General features: G+C 38.2%; 1 protein-coding gene across 4 annotated transcripts in view; it reads left to right on the top strand.

Moving 5' to 3' along the window:
• Nucleotides 1-16,377, top strand: part of pak5 (p21 protein (Cdc42/Rac)-activated kinase 5) — an 85,419-nt gene extending 69,042 nt beyond the window's left edge. For all 4 annotated transcript variants that reach the window (XM_086166997.1, XM_086166998.1, XM_086166995.1 and 1 more), the window contains 8 exons: nt 1,575-1,787; nt 2,631-2,772; nt 2,884-3,038; nt 4,370-4,503; nt 9,285-9,411; nt 10,399-10,524; nt 10,631-10,765; nt 12,033-16,377. In XM_086166997.1, the coding sequence (XP_086023123.1) occupies nt 1,575-1,787; nt 2,631-2,772; nt 2,884-3,038; nt 4,370-4,503; nt 9,285-9,411; nt 10,399-10,524; nt 10,631-10,765; nt 12,033-12,188 (1,188 nt within the window). In that variant the 3' untranslated portion in view covers nt 12,189-16,377. The remainder of the gene's footprint in view (nt 1-1,574; nt 1,788-2,630; nt 2,773-2,883; nt 3,039-4,369; nt 4,504-9,284; nt 9,412-10,398; nt 10,525-10,630; nt 10,766-12,032) is intronic.
• Nucleotides 16,378-17,068: the final 691 nt, after the last annotated feature.

Genomic DNA, 17,068 nt, shown 5'->3' with positions numbered 1-17,068 from the left:
TGTGTGTGCATGTGTGTGTGTGTGTGTGTGTCGGGGAACGAAGAAACAAATAAAAAAAGAGAGAGACGGTGGATTTATGTTGGAAGAGCATTGTCAGGACGTGTGGCAAAGTCAATTTAATTCAGCTTCTGCAGAGCGGAAGCAGCTTGATCCACTGACACCACAGTCCATCCAGCAACATTGTCCTATAGGGCTGCAACAGTAAGATAAATATCTGGCAATAAATCTCACGTTTGGTACGTAATCTAGGATTTTTTTATGTGTTTCATGAACGTACGTGCACATTTTTAACTCGTTTATTTCCTCATTTTGTGACACTTTCTTGCCCGCGTTCATTTTTACACAATTTCTTAGTTTTTAGGTCAAGTTTTTTGGTAATTGCTAAGTTCATTTCAAACTAACAGGCAATTTCTAAAGTAACATTTTGAAATGTAAAAGCAAAGAAAAAAAGAGTTGTCAAATTTGAAAAAAAAAAATGCAATAATGCATGTCTTGGTGTAGTTAGATTATATGAAATAAAATTCAAGACTTTATATTGAGTCATTCAAGGATTACCTAAATATTAACAATAGTGTGTAGCATCAATTTTTAGCTAAATGTTGCTGTGTCAGAAATGTATTCACTTAAAATATGACAGGATTTTAAGTGAGTGTTCACCTAAATTCAGAGGTCTTGTCAAACATTGATGTCAAATTAAAGGTAATTACAGCTCACCCTTCTCAGGATGACCTTTATTTGTTCTGCACATTTAATATCTCCATACAAGTATTTTAATACAATTAAAACTGGAAAACTGGCGTCTGAAAATAATGTATTTTTAATGCTGACCAGAGGCTACTGCTCACGTCAGTTATGAATCAACGTCAAGGCATTTTCACCCGTTTCCTGTTGAATGAATTAGCTTTTGTTGCTTTGCATACCAACGTAAATCCAGATCCAGCGACTGAAATGATACGATGAAGGGAAACTGAAAAATGAAAATCACGTCAGGAGAGAATATATCCAATGCAGTGGATGATTCTAAAGCTCTGAGGCTCCTCAAGGTCCGTGTGTGTGAGTGTGTGTGTGTGTGTGTGTGCGCAGGTGGCATTTTATGAGTCAGAGCTGAGTCATAGGAGCAAGGTATTTATACATCTTGAAGCTTTGTGTGTGTGTGTGTGTGTGTGTGTGTCTACACACCCTACTTACTACGTGTGCCAGCACCATTACTCCTTTTAAGGAGATTTTGTGCGATCTTAAGGAAGAGGTGCGTCCCAGATTTGGAGGCTCCTCGCGCATATTGTTGATGAATGGAGTGGTTGAGGAGCAGTGTGAGGATGTAATGAAAAAATATGGCTCCTGTCCTTTGGACTAAATGTCCTCCATTAGACCTGTCGGGGGCTAATGTACCGGCAGACATACCTGGAATTAGAGCAGCCGTATTGCAGGTGACAAGCAGGAACAGAATGTGTGGTAAAACATGTAAATGTTTTTTTTTTTTCTCGTTTTTTTTTTTTTTTTTTTAAAGAAACCCACTTAATCACATGTTGATGTAGCGCTATCTTACAACCGTTCTTTTCCCTCTTGTCTTCCAGCCGGCTGACTATGAGCGTCCATCACGGGATGGCAGCCCCCAGGTCACGAGCGGCGACACCTACCCCCGAGGACCTCTTAAGCTACCTCAGAACCACGCCAAGCCGCCTGGCTACCCCCCGATGCACCTGCCCTACCCGCCTGTATTTCATCACTACAAACCTTCGCCCTACCACCATCCCCCCTCCCAGCCCAGCCCACCTTATACCCCGCAGGTACACCCTCGTTCATTTCATTTTATTTTATTTTATTTCATTTCTTTTTATTTTTTGTTTATTTTATTTTTTTCAATTTCCTTTTCTCCACTTATATTTCTTTTTTCTTTTTTCCAATTTCATTTTTACAATTTATTTTATCAATTTTATTTAAATTGAATTTCATTTTATTTTATTAATTTCAATGTTATTTGATGTGTGTATTTTATTTATTTTTTTTATTTCGTTTTTTACAATTATATTTTATCTTTATTTTTCTTTTTTTTTCACTATTTTATATTTCATTTTATTTAAATTCAATTTTGTTTTATGAAGTTTAATTTTATTTGATTTAACTCATTCCATCATTTTATTTTTAATTCTTACAATTTCATTTTTCACAATTTTATTTCATTTCATTTTATTTAAATTCAATTCATTTTTATTTTATTAAGTTCAATTTTATTCAATTTAACTTATTTTATTTCATTTTGTCCAATTTCATTTTTTGCAATATTGTCTCATTTCATTTAAATTTTATTTTATGAAGTATCATTTTATTTAATTTATCTTATTTTCATTTTTTCATTTTTATTTTTTACAATTTCATTCTATTTTTATTTTTTCATTTTACTTTCATTGATTTGCTTTTATTAAATTTGATTTTATTTAATTTAAAGTCATATTTAATTATTTTTATGATGAACTTAAATGGTTTGTTTTATTTTCTTTAAATCAGATGTAGCGACACTTATTTATCAGAGGAATATCTTTTGGATGTGAAACCAACACGACCCCAATTTTAAATGAAATAGCATTTGTTGATATGTAGTCACCCGGAGCGTGTTTGTGCTCTCCCTGTAGGGGGCGTACTCCCAGCCTTCGTCGCCGTACATCCCCCCGGGGGCTTACCCTCCTCCTTCCTGGGGCTCCAGCTCAGACACGCAGCCCTCCAGGGTTTCCCATGAGCAGTTCAGGGCTGCCCTTCAACTGGTGGTCAATCCAGGTAAAAAAAAAATGCAGAAATGAAATTACAGCGGAATATCTTACATTTCAGATTCGTTTCAATTTTCCGCCGTCGCGTGCGCCATCGATCGTAATCTGTGTATTCCATCAGGCGACCCGCGGGAATACCTGGACAGCTTTATCAAGATAGGCGAGGGCTCCACGGGAATCGTGTGCATCGCCAGCGAGAAACACAGCGGAAAGCAGGTGGCGGTGAAGAAAATGGACCTCAGGAAACAGCAGAGGAGGGAGCTGCTTTTTAATGAGGTGTGAAACGCTGTGCAGCTGCAGACTGCACAAACTGGAGCTGTTATCAGAGTGAGAGAGCAAAAAAAAAAAAGCAAACTGTAAGGCCGCTTCACAGAAATAACATGATGCAGGTACACAGAATATGGAAACATTGGAAGTGAATGTTGTGATTTTTAGGTCAAAAACAATGCAGCCGAATCCGTCTGTACTCCAGAAAAAAACCTTTATCTGATCTTTAAAAATCCTATTAATTATAAATAATTATTGTAAAATAAAACTGAATTTTTTCCTCAATTTAAGCAGTAATATCATTAAAGATTGAACCATGAAGCGCCTTGCTGATGTTGCAAAACTTTATCTCATAGGAATAAGAATAACTTTATTTATCCCGAAGGACTTTGTTGTGCCAGAGTTTCAAGTAAAACATAACAATCACAAATAACAGTAGGAAATTGTATAAACAGTAAAAAAAAAAAGGTGGGGGAATAAGAAATACAAATAAAACTATAAAGTGTCAAAGTCAAGGCTATAAAGTGTTCAAGGTCTTTAAGTACAAAGATTTGATGATTCCTTGCGGCTGAAGGAGGAGGAATTAAAAAGTCTGATTTTTTTTCCACGTGCAGACGTCGGATTGATTGAAAAGCCCAAAAAATCCATCTGCCAAAAGATATATAATATATTATATATAATATATAATATATAATATATAATATATAATATATAATATATAATATATAATATATAATATATTATATATTATTTATTATATATACCGGGGTCTGAAAGCATCCAAGCAGTTTCCTTCACTTCTTGCGCCGCTACATGTTTGCAACTTGTACATAGTTGTATTTATTTTGGAAAAATTGATTGATAAATGTGCCGAAACCCAGGCTGAAGGCGTGAAGGTTCTTCCCTCCCGTTCTCACCGTCAGTTATCAAACCTCATGGTGGCAACGACGTTTCACCTCCCGGCCGAGAGGCTTCTTCAATTCTCAGTTCGTGTGTGTGTTTGTGCATGTGTGTGTGTGTGTGTTACTGCACATATGTTCTCACACGTGTAGAGGGAATTCAGATATGAGGCGGTGGGTGTTCGTTCATTTTCCAGCTAATTTGTTACATGTAATCCTATTAATTTCTGAACATAATCCCTTTACAGTTAAGAATCCAGAACATTTCCATACAAGACAAGAGCACAGTAAATAAATGGTTGAGAATATTAAATTGCCTTTGTAACATACGGACAACGTCTTCACAGATACAGAAGCATGTGGAAACTTTTCACGCGTTCATTCATTCATTATCTTTGCCGGATCCCCCTCTCGTCCTTTCCCGGTGCTTCTTCGCCGCAGGTGGTGATCATGAGGGACTATCATCACGAGAACGTGGTCGACATGTACAACAGCTACCTGGTGGGCGACGAGCTGTGGGTGGTGATGGAGTTCCTGGAGGGCGGAGCTCTGACGGACATCGTGACACACACCAGGTAACCCATCGCCTCCCTTGAGGAAAGGAAAACACCTTTAATACAATAATGATTGTATTATACGTGTGTGTGTTTATGTATGTATGTACGTATGCGTAAATAATCATTTAAAAAAATCTGTTTATGATTATTTTTGGAGGAATAATCACAGCTGATGCATCAAACAGATTATTAGAATAGGAAAGATTAATTTCTGGGAATATTTTAGTCCCTCATTTATTGCAGAACCTGATGCGAAAAATTAAAATCTGTGAAGTAGCTGCCATATTTTTATATTATTGTATTTATATATATTTTAAAGCTTTCTGAGCGCACATCGATGTCAAACGGGCGAGGAGAGATGTTGAATGCATGCTGTACGCAGGAGATGCAGAGAATGACGTTCCGGTCGCTGAGCCAATCAGAGTCCGGAATACTGAACCACATGGTCGCTGCATTTATTATACATACATTATATATACATACATACATTATATATACATATTTGCAATGTATATTTTACCATAAAAAAAATATGAGTATTCCCCGAAAACCTGTGATATAGCAAAAAAAAAAAAAAAAAACGCAATATAAAATTTTATTGCGGATTCAAAATCTGGGTTTTGACGATTTTTATAGTTTTATATTTCAGATTTTTCTCTATACCGTTGGATTTTATGTCGCGGATTTTGAATCCGACAGTGAGGCTGCGAAATGTGAACCGCGATATGGCGAGTGACAAATGTATATATATTTGTATATTTCTATTTGATATGCTTTGTTTTGATCCGTGTGCTTTCATGTGTATAAGAGCTGGTATTTTTTATTTGACATTTCCCCTACTATATAGTTCTGCATAGCCAAGTTAATTTTATAGTTGAAGCTCACACTGAGCTTTGCATGCAGAGCATCATAGTTTCTTTTGTAATGCAGCAGTAGTGCAGTCTGCAGCTCCGTCACACGACCCGTGCTGGAACCTAACCTTGTGCTGGTGAACTTACAATGAAGCGCAAAAGCAAACAAAAAAAAAAAAAAAAAACCCATAAAAAGTCCAGTAAAAAAAAAAAAAAAAAAAATTACCCTAAATGCTGCTAAACACATATGAACAAACTGAAGTTCAGTCAAATTCAAGAAGGAAAAAAATTGATATACTATTAAAAGAGGAGAAAAAATAATAATCACATAATGGGTTTTCCTCAAAAATTCAAAAACTCCCCCCTTTGAAAATTAAAGAGGGATTGTTTCGCGAGACGATCAGATGGTCGGGCTGTTGTCCAATCCCGACTCAGACGGCTTTCTCGCAACTTTTCCTAATTGCCTCTCTGTCGCCGAGTTGCGTTTCAAGGCTGCCGCCTCATTGTTTTAAGCTTACTTTGTGCTTGGTGTTTAATTACAGTCATTTCCATAGAGTGTCAGCATTAGCGCTACGCGGTGTCGGATACTAATAACATGCTTCGGTGAGGCTGAGCACCGCTGCTGCCGTGAAGTATTTTCAACTGTCTCCCACACAGATGTTTTCCTGCATGTGTGTGTGTGTGTGTGTGTGTTAGTATTTCAGTTTGTGCATGAGTGCATTTGGAAGTACAAATGGAAATCTCAGGACACCGAGGGCACACGTTCTCGCTTTAGCACTCATTATTTTCCTCCATTTCATCCCAACACACACCTGCCTCGGCTTTCTTGAATAAAATCCAATCTCGTGTCTAAACAGTGTATTATATCATTATTTCAGATATTGAACACCCGATTTAACTGTAAAAGCGTCGTGAAACTCAAAGAATCTGACGAGGCTTTCAATCATTTAGACGACTGCTTTTTTGTCATTCCAAGAATTGTTTTCGGTCAGTTTTTTATTCATTGTTTTTGTTTTTTGTTTTTTTAATTTTCAAGTTATTTCCTGTCCGTTCATACTCCGATCCCCTCCTCGAAAAATTAAGGCAGGGGATCCTGCCTTAATCTGTGTGTGTGTGTGTGTGCGCGCGCACATGCGTGAATCCACGAAGATAATAACAATACGACAATTTTCCTGGCCGGTTTCAGCTGTATTTGTTCAGGTAATAGCTGTGTGCTATTTCTGCTAAACCTTTTGTTGTAGAAATAGCTTCTGCCTGCCTTGGGTTGTGAAAGCCTCATCAACTCACTGGCTTGCAGGCAACACACACACACACATACGTACGAGCACACACACACACATTTTCGCACGCATGCACACACACGCCCATCCCAAATGAGCAGTTGTGGTCGTATGGGCGTTCCCACTTCTGAAGTGTTTCAATCATGCTTACATTTTAATTACAGGTGAGAGTGTGTTAATGAGCCGCGTTTCACTGTGATTTTATCATTTACAACTATAAAACCACTGTAAACTATAAAACCGCAGCCAAGAGCGTTCCTCATCATTATATACTTATAGAGTTTATATAGAATAAACTTTATAATATATGTATATACTGAATGACATGGATATGACACACGTATACAGAATGAGATGAACAAGATGCTATTATCTGAGCTACGCAATGATTTGAAATTTCATTAAATTGTGTTGAATCCACAAATGTAAGCGAAATGTTTTTCTCCGTGTGTGTGTGTGTGTGTGTGTGTGTGTGTGTGCAAGAAACAGATTTGTGGACAAGAAGGGGCAGCAGGAGCTGAGTTGTTTCATGCACACACATCCATCCTGTCCACTTTGAGATTGTCTCTTTTTCTTTTTTTTTCTCTCCCCCTCCCAGCAGAATGCTCATTTGTCTCTTGTCATTGTAGACGCATGCATGTGCGACTGTAAAATCTGCCGAAATGCGTTTGAGTGACCCGATGTGTGTGCGAGGTGATGTGCGCGATTCATGCATCTGTGTGTTCCGTTCTGCCCGAACAGGATGTATTTAAAAAGCGCACATTTGCCTCAAAAATATGGGTTTTAATTCGCAAATAAGCATGACTATTTCTGACCATGTGTCAAATGTGACTGCAGCTAACACACACACACACACACACACACACACATACATCGCAACATGGCCAGCTGGGTCTAGATGTTAATGCTCAGTGGAGCTTTAAGTTTGTGTGTGAGCTCAGTGAGACGCACTGCATTGCCCAGTATCTCCATATGGGACCCCACCTGATCTGCAGGAGATATTTTCAAACTGAATTCTGCTCCGTCTCAGTTGTGTCAGACCGTCCGTTCTTTTTGTATGACGGCACTTTAACCTTGTTTCTATCCAATAAATAGATAGGTTATTACTAGAGTCATTACAGCTACTGCCTTAAAAAAAAACAACAAAAAAAAAAAAAAAACAACCGCGACTAGCCCATTGACCTCTATACATTGAATGCTTTTTGTTTTATTTATTGTCATTTATTTGCTCATTCCAGAAATGGTCAGCCAACATGGAATGGCTCTTTTTAATTCCTTAAAAGTAAACAAATGGTTAAAAATGTCAGTTCGCCCAGGCTGAAGGTCGCTTCGTCCGTTCAGGTCTTCGCTTCTCTCGTCACCTTATTGCAGCGTTGAAGCTTCAGCGTGCGCAGGTATAATTTTAGGAGTCTGGAACACGTCAGGTGCGGTCTACAAGGTTAATACAGGGTCAACACATCTCTAATGTCTTTTGGATTCTGAACTGTCCAGTGATTTGTGGATAAGCAATTGAATTTAGATTTAATGAGATACTGCAGTCCTGCGAGACACGGAGTTTTCCGCCCAGCCTTTTTTCAAATCGTGTTACAACCTCGTCCGCGTGAGTTTAGCTGAAGTTACCGTCCCGCTTCAGATATGCGTTTGCAGAGGTTTCCTCTCCATCGTGCTACGGTATCTTGTCTCTGACACTTTTCATGATTAAAGGGAACAAGAATGGTATCTTTTTGACATGATGTGACCTCTGCGGAAGAATTCAGGAATAATAAAGTGTGAAATAACCCTGGAGTAGTTTGGTAATGTATATTAGTGTGTCGTCTGCATATGTGATATTCAGCTAGGAAATATTTCAGGATTCCAAGAGATGTCTTGATCTGTCACTACTGAGTGATGCTAAAGGAAGGGAAGGGAGGAACCGAGACCAACTCCGGACCACGTCGGCGGCCAAACCCGCACTCATAGCTGGCTATTTCTGAGTGCTTTATTTGCATTCAAATATTTGAAAAAATTGAAAAAAAAAATTGCCGCAGCGACGTGAAAGGCGCCGTTCTCCCCCCAAAACGGGAATAGGTTTGAATGGGGCCTGCAGTTGTTTAGCACTAAAGCATCTAGATGAACATTTTGGTTTGATTACTGCAGTTTTCAGGGCTTTGGGGGGAAACCCCCCTAAAAGCTGCAATCTGTTGACTATCTATCACGCATCTGTTGCCAGGCAACTGGAAACTTGAAAGCAGGGATTTGAGATGTAAAACATTTTCCCCGACCTGATTAGTTCTAGTTCAGCGCGGTGACTCTTTTACTGAAATGAGAAAACACTTATAATCTCTGGAATTTATTTTCTACGATAAGAGAAGCAAAGTGATTATGCAACTTTGTGGAATGAAATTTAGGGGAGCATCTGTACTGGATTGATGAGTTTATCCAGTCATGTGGGAGGCAAGCATTATTATTTTCCAAGTTAATGATCTGAAACAGGAATGATTGTCTTTTCATTGTTAAGCTAATTGCAGAGACTCTCCTTGCAGAAACGGGAGAGAATGTGGAGTTTTTGTTTTTAGTTTTGCACTCTTTGTACTTCATTTAACAAGAAGGGGAGTTTTTCGAAAAAGCGCGTTTTTTCGTGTCAGACAAACGTCCGCATTCATGGTCGACGGCCACGTGTCTCCGGCAGGATGAACGAGGAGCAGATCGCCACGGTGTGCCTGTCGGTGCTGAGGGCTCTGTCGTACCTACACACTCAGGGCGTCATCCACCGTGACATCAAGAGCGACTCCATTCTGCTGACCAGTGACGGCAGGGTAAGAGACCGTCTTCTGCCGGACTTTATTTTCCAAAATTAGAGCTGCAGCAGTTAATAATGCATCAGTCAATCGCTCATGTTTGGATTCGTGTTTTGTTTTTTCTTTGGATGCCATTTTTTGGCAGGATTCCTCTACCAGAGAAACAAGCCCCTAAAAAAATGCTACATAGGAGAATTTTTATGTTATCTCCAAATTTTAAGGACTTACAACATCCTTTGAAATGTCATTAAAAATACCCACGTTTTTTCACACATCTGGAAAAATCAACCGATTTAAAAAAAAAAAAAAAAAAAAAAAAAAAAAAGACCAAAAATTGGACCAGAAAAGTCATACAAGTTTTGGGACTCCCTGTTCACTGACACTGAACTGCCTCGAGCCAAGACAGAACATGGTATTTTAAGTATGTTATTTCCTTAGGAAACAGGAGGCCATTTATTTGAATTTTTGTTATGCCACCAATCCAACAATTGATGGATTCATTTAAAAATAAAAATCTGGTTGATCAAATAATAGTATGTTTTGCTAAAACCTGCTGTCCTTGATCCAAGAGATCCCTAACTCGGCTGTAAGTGGCTAGAAATTTGGAAGCGCAGTGCACCACCATATCTGGGAAATGCATATTTAACCTAATCAAACAACTTCTATCAATCACTTTGATTGTGTATATTTTCCTCTCCGCCTCTCTCACCACACACACACACACACACACACACACACACACCGACTGACCTTCTCCGCTGAAGCCAGCCTTGCCACTTGTCAACAGCCAGTAACTTATTATCAATTACCTGCCGCACCCCTGTAATTATATCAACCCGCTGCCTCCTGACGAGCCAATAAGATGTGATTAATTGAAGGATAATGAAGCGCTAATACAGATTGGAGCCTCCTATGAAAGCTCTTCGTTGTGACGGGTCAGGGCTCCTCCGACACAAGCGCACAATCTGCGTGGCGGCGCTGAAGTCAACATGTGTGCTTTTGCAGATCAAACTGTCCGACTTTGGCTTTTGCGCACAAGTTTCCAAAGAGGTGCCCAAGAGGAAGTCACTTGTGGGCACGCCGTATTGGATGGCTCCAGAGGTCATCTCTAGACTACCTTATGGGACGGAGGTAAGAAACACACACACACACACACACACACACAGACACACAAGTACAAAATAGCCTGCAGGAATTTGCTGTGCTGACCCTGGCTGAATGCTCGCCGTGTGTCCAGGTGGACATCTGGTCTCTAGGCATCATGGTGATTGAGATGGTGGACGGCGAGCCCCCTTACTTTAATGAGCCTCCTCTGCAGGCCATGAGGAGGATACGAGACAACCTTCCCCCGCGGCTAAAAGAGTCGCACAAGGTAAGGATGCCGCCGTTTAAGGGGACGGTCATCCGCAGACCGTTTGGGGAATTCAACAAAGATGCATGAGGAGGCAAATTTGTATCTCTGCTTTAAACACTTTTATATGGCAAAAAAATGATGTCATTCTCTGTTTCTGTCAATATCTCACATAATTTAGCAGTGTTCCAGTTGAGGTTAATATTCCAGTCGCCTTTGCAGCAGAAAAGTCCATATGCCTTGGAAAAAAACAAGAGAAATATATGAATTATTTAAATTAACAAAATATGTAAAAAAATTAAAAAAAAGGGTCATAAACAAAATTGAACAGAAAAATGTTTTTGAAATATTTTGGAATTAAAAGACATGTTTTTTTTTAATTTATTTTGAAAAGTCATTGCAACTATAGATAGACATTAATTGTATGCAGAAATCTTTTTCATACAACTATTTTTTCTTGTGGCTGATTGAATATTATATGAAATTCACAGCAAAACAAGGAAGTTACAGAAATTAAAGATGGGTATCAAAAGACCCAAATGTGTCCTTTTATTTTTTGAAGTATATAAATATTTTGTCACAAATATATATATATATATATATATATATTAAAAAGATATCTAAATGTACATATAAGTAAAAAAAATATACATATATATATGTCCAAAAAATATGTGTATGTATGTACATATGTATATATATATGTGTGTGTGTATATATATATATATATATATATATATGAATAACAAAATATATATGTATTTGTGACAAAATATTTAATATTTAGTCTTTAAACATTTTGTCATGAAATATATAAATAAATAAATAAAAAAAAAATATATGTATGTATATGTATATACATATGTATATGTGTGTGTGTGTGTGTGTGTGTGTGTATATATATATATATATATATATATACACCCATTATCATTAGCAACATCTGTAAGTCATGATGTGTGCAAAGTTTGAAGACTTTTAAATCCCTCAATACGTGCAAAGTCATTGATGGCTTTGCTGGTGCTCTTCCAATCGAGTGGTTATCGGTTCAATCCCGTCTCCTCGGGCAAGACACTGGACGCCAACGGTTGCTCCAGATGGTCGCATTAGCGCCTTGCACGGTTACTCCGCCGCCATTGGAATGTGAATGTGTGCGTGAATGTTATCCAGCCTAAAGCTGAAGCTGAAGCAAACACAGGAACAACCATTTTAATGGCTAACCTTGTCAACGATACATTTTCCTGCACCTCAGTAACGACATGGTCAAAGTGAGTGTTGTGTCCCCCAGGTGTCGTCGGTGCTGCGCTCCTTCCTGGACATGATGCTGGTGAGGGAACCGTCTCAGAGAGCCACGGCCCAGGAGCTCCTCCAGCACCCCTTCCTCAAGCTTTCGGGACCCCCTTCCTGCATCGTCCCTCTCATGAGACACTATCGCCACCGCTGACCCTTTCTACACCAAAAAAAAAAAACAAAAAAAACCGCATACACACATTTCTGCGGTGGCGCTGCCGTCATCTAGCCAAACCCCGAACCCCCCCCAAGACCACCCGACACTAATTCTCACACCTGTTACCGTGACGTAGATTAGCAAATACTACATTTTTTTTTAAACACAAGCAACAGACAAAAGAAGGAAAAAAAAAATCTTCCGCTGTTTTGAAAACGATGAAGAGGAGTACAAGGACTCAGCCCGAGGAAGAAACAGTAACCGCCAGTAGATATCCAGCAGCGGATGTAGAGTCGTAGTAGCCATGGAGGTGGAGAGGTGGCGGCGGCGGCGGCGGCGGCGGCGGCGGTGTGGGGGGGAAGGAGCTGGCGCTCCGGTCCGGACAAACGGACAAAAGCTCTCTTCTAGCTCTCTTTTCACACGCTAACAGTGAAAATGTATTTTGGAGAAACCTGTAAGTTTTTCTGTACAGTTTTGATAATTTGCAGTATTTTATTGTGTCGTAACCATTGTGATATGAGCAGTATTAAATAGAGTTTCTGCAGAGATCTTTCCTACTGTTTATAATCCAGTTTTTTGCTTAAAAAGATACGAGATATCCCAAATAACCCCCAACCTAAATCGAACTGTTACTTAACAAAATCCTAAATATATTTATTATCTTACATTTGTAGGCAGAACTTCCATTAATTGTTGGAAAAAAAGGGTAATGCTGGAATTTTGTATGACGTTTTAAAGTATTTATTTATTTATTGGACTTTATTCTTTGGTAGTGTGGCCTTTTTATTTTGTTTTCATTTGTTTTTTTTTTTGTTTTCTTTTTTGAAATTGAGGAGTGAATTGGCAGACAGTGTTATTAGTTTGTTTCTATCATCCAAGCAATACCCCGAAACCTATTTATGAAACGACGAAACCCTGTATTTATGATACTGTAATTACACCATGCATTTATATGTAGCACAGATTTGCGTGGAGTATGATTTTTTTTCTTTTTCTTTCTTTTCTTTTATATTACAAGTCCTATGGGGATCCATCCAGGACCCATTACGCGGATTTTAGGCCGCTGAGAATTTTTTTTTTTTTTTTTTCTACTCACATCCTCACAATCATCTCACTCCTTTTTCCCACATCACACTTACACATCACTGGAACTGTGCTGCCATTCTCATCTCTGCTCGGGAGAACAGTGTAATCCTCCTCCCCGCACCCTTTCTACCCATCATTCACTGTGATATGTAAATACGACCGTGTGTGTGTGTGTGCGCGCGCGTGTGTGTGTGTGTGTGTGTGTGTGTGTGTGTGCGCGTGTGTGTGTGTGTGTGTGGCTGCGTTTGTTAGCGTGCAAAAAAGGGGTAGCGTGTGTTTATCTCTGTACAACATCTGAAAGTGTGTGTGTGTGTGTGTGTGTGTGTGTGTGTGCGAGTGTGTAAGTGTTGGCTAATCCTTGACAATGTGTCGGGACTTGAATGAGTAACACTTATCTGTGGTGTTGGCTTGTACAGTGATATTGCATGTTTGTTATCAGTGAAGCTGGTTTCAATTAAAAAAGAAAACACCCATAAAAACATTGAGATGTGTTGCATGGATTTTTCCTTCACTGCCCCTCGGCAGTTTCTGATTTAGAGCCCGACTGATAGTAGACAAGAGGAGCCGGTATCGATGCTTAAACTCCAATATCGATAAATAAGACGACATCATTAAAAAAAAAAAAAAACGTATTCATCCAGTGTTTCTCAAGTGACACGGATATTTCATCGCAGGATTCATTTCAACACACGATACCCTGAAACAACCAGCTTCACAAAGGTCGGGTTAACCATAGAAAGAATTGGATACAGCAGCGGAAAGACAGAAAATAGCCACTGAAACACGACACGTTAACCCGACCCTCCACAAAATTTGGATGTGTTAAATGTTTTAAATATCTGGAAGACTTGACATGCCAATTAAAAACAATTTAATGTCGAATTTGTTGCATTTGATAGAATTGCCGTTACGGCCTAAATTCAACCAAATCTGAACAGTAAACAGCGCTGGCACCCAGCTGGGACAATATAACTATATAAACAACACGCCGGTGCTGATATACCCGAAAGATGAATGTCAGGCCACCTGATTGGCCAGCTGATCAGTCAGTCGGGCTCTTCTCCTTCATATTAAGTCGAGATTTATTTTAATAACAGCACATTGTCCGATTACTGGAGGAGTCATCAACAGTTTTGTGTTTTGGTCTTCCATACTCTCTGAAATCAACTGTTCCCATTTCCTCATCCTACCCTCACCTCCGAGCAGACGAGTGCCGCGACACATCCATGGATCGCTGCCGCCATAATATATGAGGTTATTTCTCTTTCTTCCCTCTGAGCCATTTGCCTCTGAAACACCATAATGGGATATTGATTTCACTCGGGCAGACGATGGAGCTTCTATCTGAGGGGAGAGACACCTCCGCCGACAATCCCGGTAAATAAAAGTTCAAGCACCAGTGGGACGTCGGGGCCGCAAGGTGACAACGGCACTGTATAGCTCTGCATTCGATCTCTAATATACAAACAATCACTGCACGAGAGGCTTCTTAAAGCACAGGAAATCTCAATCTATTAAAACTCACACCTTTGTCACATTAGTTACACCTTTACAGCGAAAATATCCAGGTGATTCGTGTGAACTTAATAAGCTTCTGCACTGTGGGTGTTAAAGAAAACCAAATAAGATGGAGATTTTCTGTGATTTCAATTTCAGTTTTTTTTTTTTTATTCATATCTTTATCCAGATTTGAAAATTTTCTTTGTATTCCCATATACCTTTATATTATTGAATTTTTTTGTTCAATTTATTTTTATTTATTATTATTATTTTTTAATTTAATTAATTTATTTTTTGCTTATTTACTTTAGACAAATGACAGCTCCTGGTGAGAGAGATGAAGTAAATGTGAGCCTGAGATCTCGGGCTCTTTAGCCGCTCAAGACTCGATCGATAGCAAAAAGGCCGGTTGATGGAGGGTGAAAAATGGACTTACAGCCAGCAGGTGGACAGAAACATAACTCCGAATGAATGATACGCATCCGGATGCGGAAACACGCGCGTAGAAGGCGTCTTTTGCTAACAAGTTTGACAAATGACACAACTTGTTTCCGACGTAAGGGCCATGGAATCCGTCAGTGCTGCTTCAATTGAAGTAAAAAAAAAATAAAAAAAATTAGTTTATGTGAATAAATGCCACCTGAACAATTTCACTTGTGTATTTGTTGGACTGGCAAGAGGTTACATTTAATTCATGTTTATCTGCGTAAAGGTTGGAGGCAAAAGCATGTCAGAACCTCTATTAGAAAAACTTTCTCAGACCAACTTGACTTCTTAAATTAATATGAGGGCTATGCAGTGTTTTCATACACTGAAGATACACACACAAAAACCAAAGAAAAAAAAATTATGCCGTTTTTGTTTTATAATTCAGTCCTGAAAGTCTGCATTTGGATGTACAGTAATGATATCTGCTATTGATTTTTGACCTTCCGGGCCACCGTAGAGGCGGAAGTGTCTTCTGACTTCGATACCGGAAGTGGAACTGTTGTGACGTGACGACATTTCCGGGCCCCGGGGATTAAGTATCAGGTTTTGCGTTTTCTCTCCTGTGAGTTATTTTTATTTTTAGTTTTTTAACGGTAAGATTTCGTACGTTAGTTTCGCCAATTATTTGTAATCTTATAAAGTTTGTAAGGTAAATACCTGAAATACGTTTCACTTTGCTGATTGGTTACAATGTCTGACGTCAGCAAGTTGTCAAAATGGCGCCGCCCGATTGAAGGCCTTTTCTATATCATAACTTCATACATATGTATTTATCATTTGTTATTTTTCAAAAATATTATTTTTCATTATCATTGTTATTTTTTTTTGTATAGTATATCAGTTCATTGGAAATAATTGATAGTGGGTCCCTTTTATGTTCTGTCATTTAGCGACTTTGTCATTGTTGAAATCTGATTGAAATTTATCATATTGTATTGAATTTAGCACTTATGTACATTTGTATGTGAGCTGTATCAAATGTTTAAAATTTGTATCAAATCACAAGGACATGTGCAAAATCAATGAGCTGATTTCTAGAAGTGTTTTTAAGAGCTGTTAAAAATTAATCTGTTTAATTAAATATAATTTTATTTATACAGCACCAAATCACAACAAATGTCTCAAGTTTATCTTTTATATTAGAAATATTTGTAACACTGTATTTTTAAGATACAAGAGCGAAATATTGCAATTAATTCAATAATTATTAATTGGCTCAGTTTATTTTAAATCAGTAAAAAAAAAGCTATTTGCTTTGGATGGAAATCTTCTGTTAGAAAATCTTGAATTTTGAAAAAAAAAGAAAATGGGATTAGGCAATGTATGAAAATCATGGGAAAACCTTCTAATAGTCTCAAGGTTAAAATAGAATGAAATTGAAATTTTTAAAAAATCTTTGGAAAATCCAAAAAATTAAAATCATATGAAAACCCACTGATATTCTCAAGGTTAAATACACATTATAACTTTTCTCTTCCAGACTGTCAAAGGTGCAGATGAGCTCCAGCAGCCAAACAGCTCAGCAAAGGGTTTTCCTGACTCAGGTGAGGACGGACGCCACATCATGCTAGATTATTTCCGATTACTCTTTGCACATATGGACGCAATTGATTTGATTAAATTCAGTTTGAAGATTTTTTTTTTTTATCTAAAAAAAATCTGCTAAATAATTAAAATTAATTAATGGATTAATAATTTGTTTGCTAATTTGAAATAATTTTTTTTGCCCAAATTCAAATCCTAAATTTCATAATGTTCAATTTTTTTTTTGTTGTTGAATTTTTTTTTAAATGCAAATCCAT

This window comes from Fistularia commersonii, chromosome 20, assembly GCF_037954325.1.
Source record: "Fistularia commersonii isolate RoL2024-O1a breed Wild chromosome 20, RoL_Fcom_v1.0, whole genome shotgun sequence".
Taxonomy (NCBI): domain Eukaryota; kingdom Metazoa; phylum Chordata; class Actinopteri; order Syngnathiformes; family Fistulariidae; genus Fistularia; species Fistularia commersonii.
This window is presented reverse-complemented; position numbering and strand designations above follow the sequence as displayed.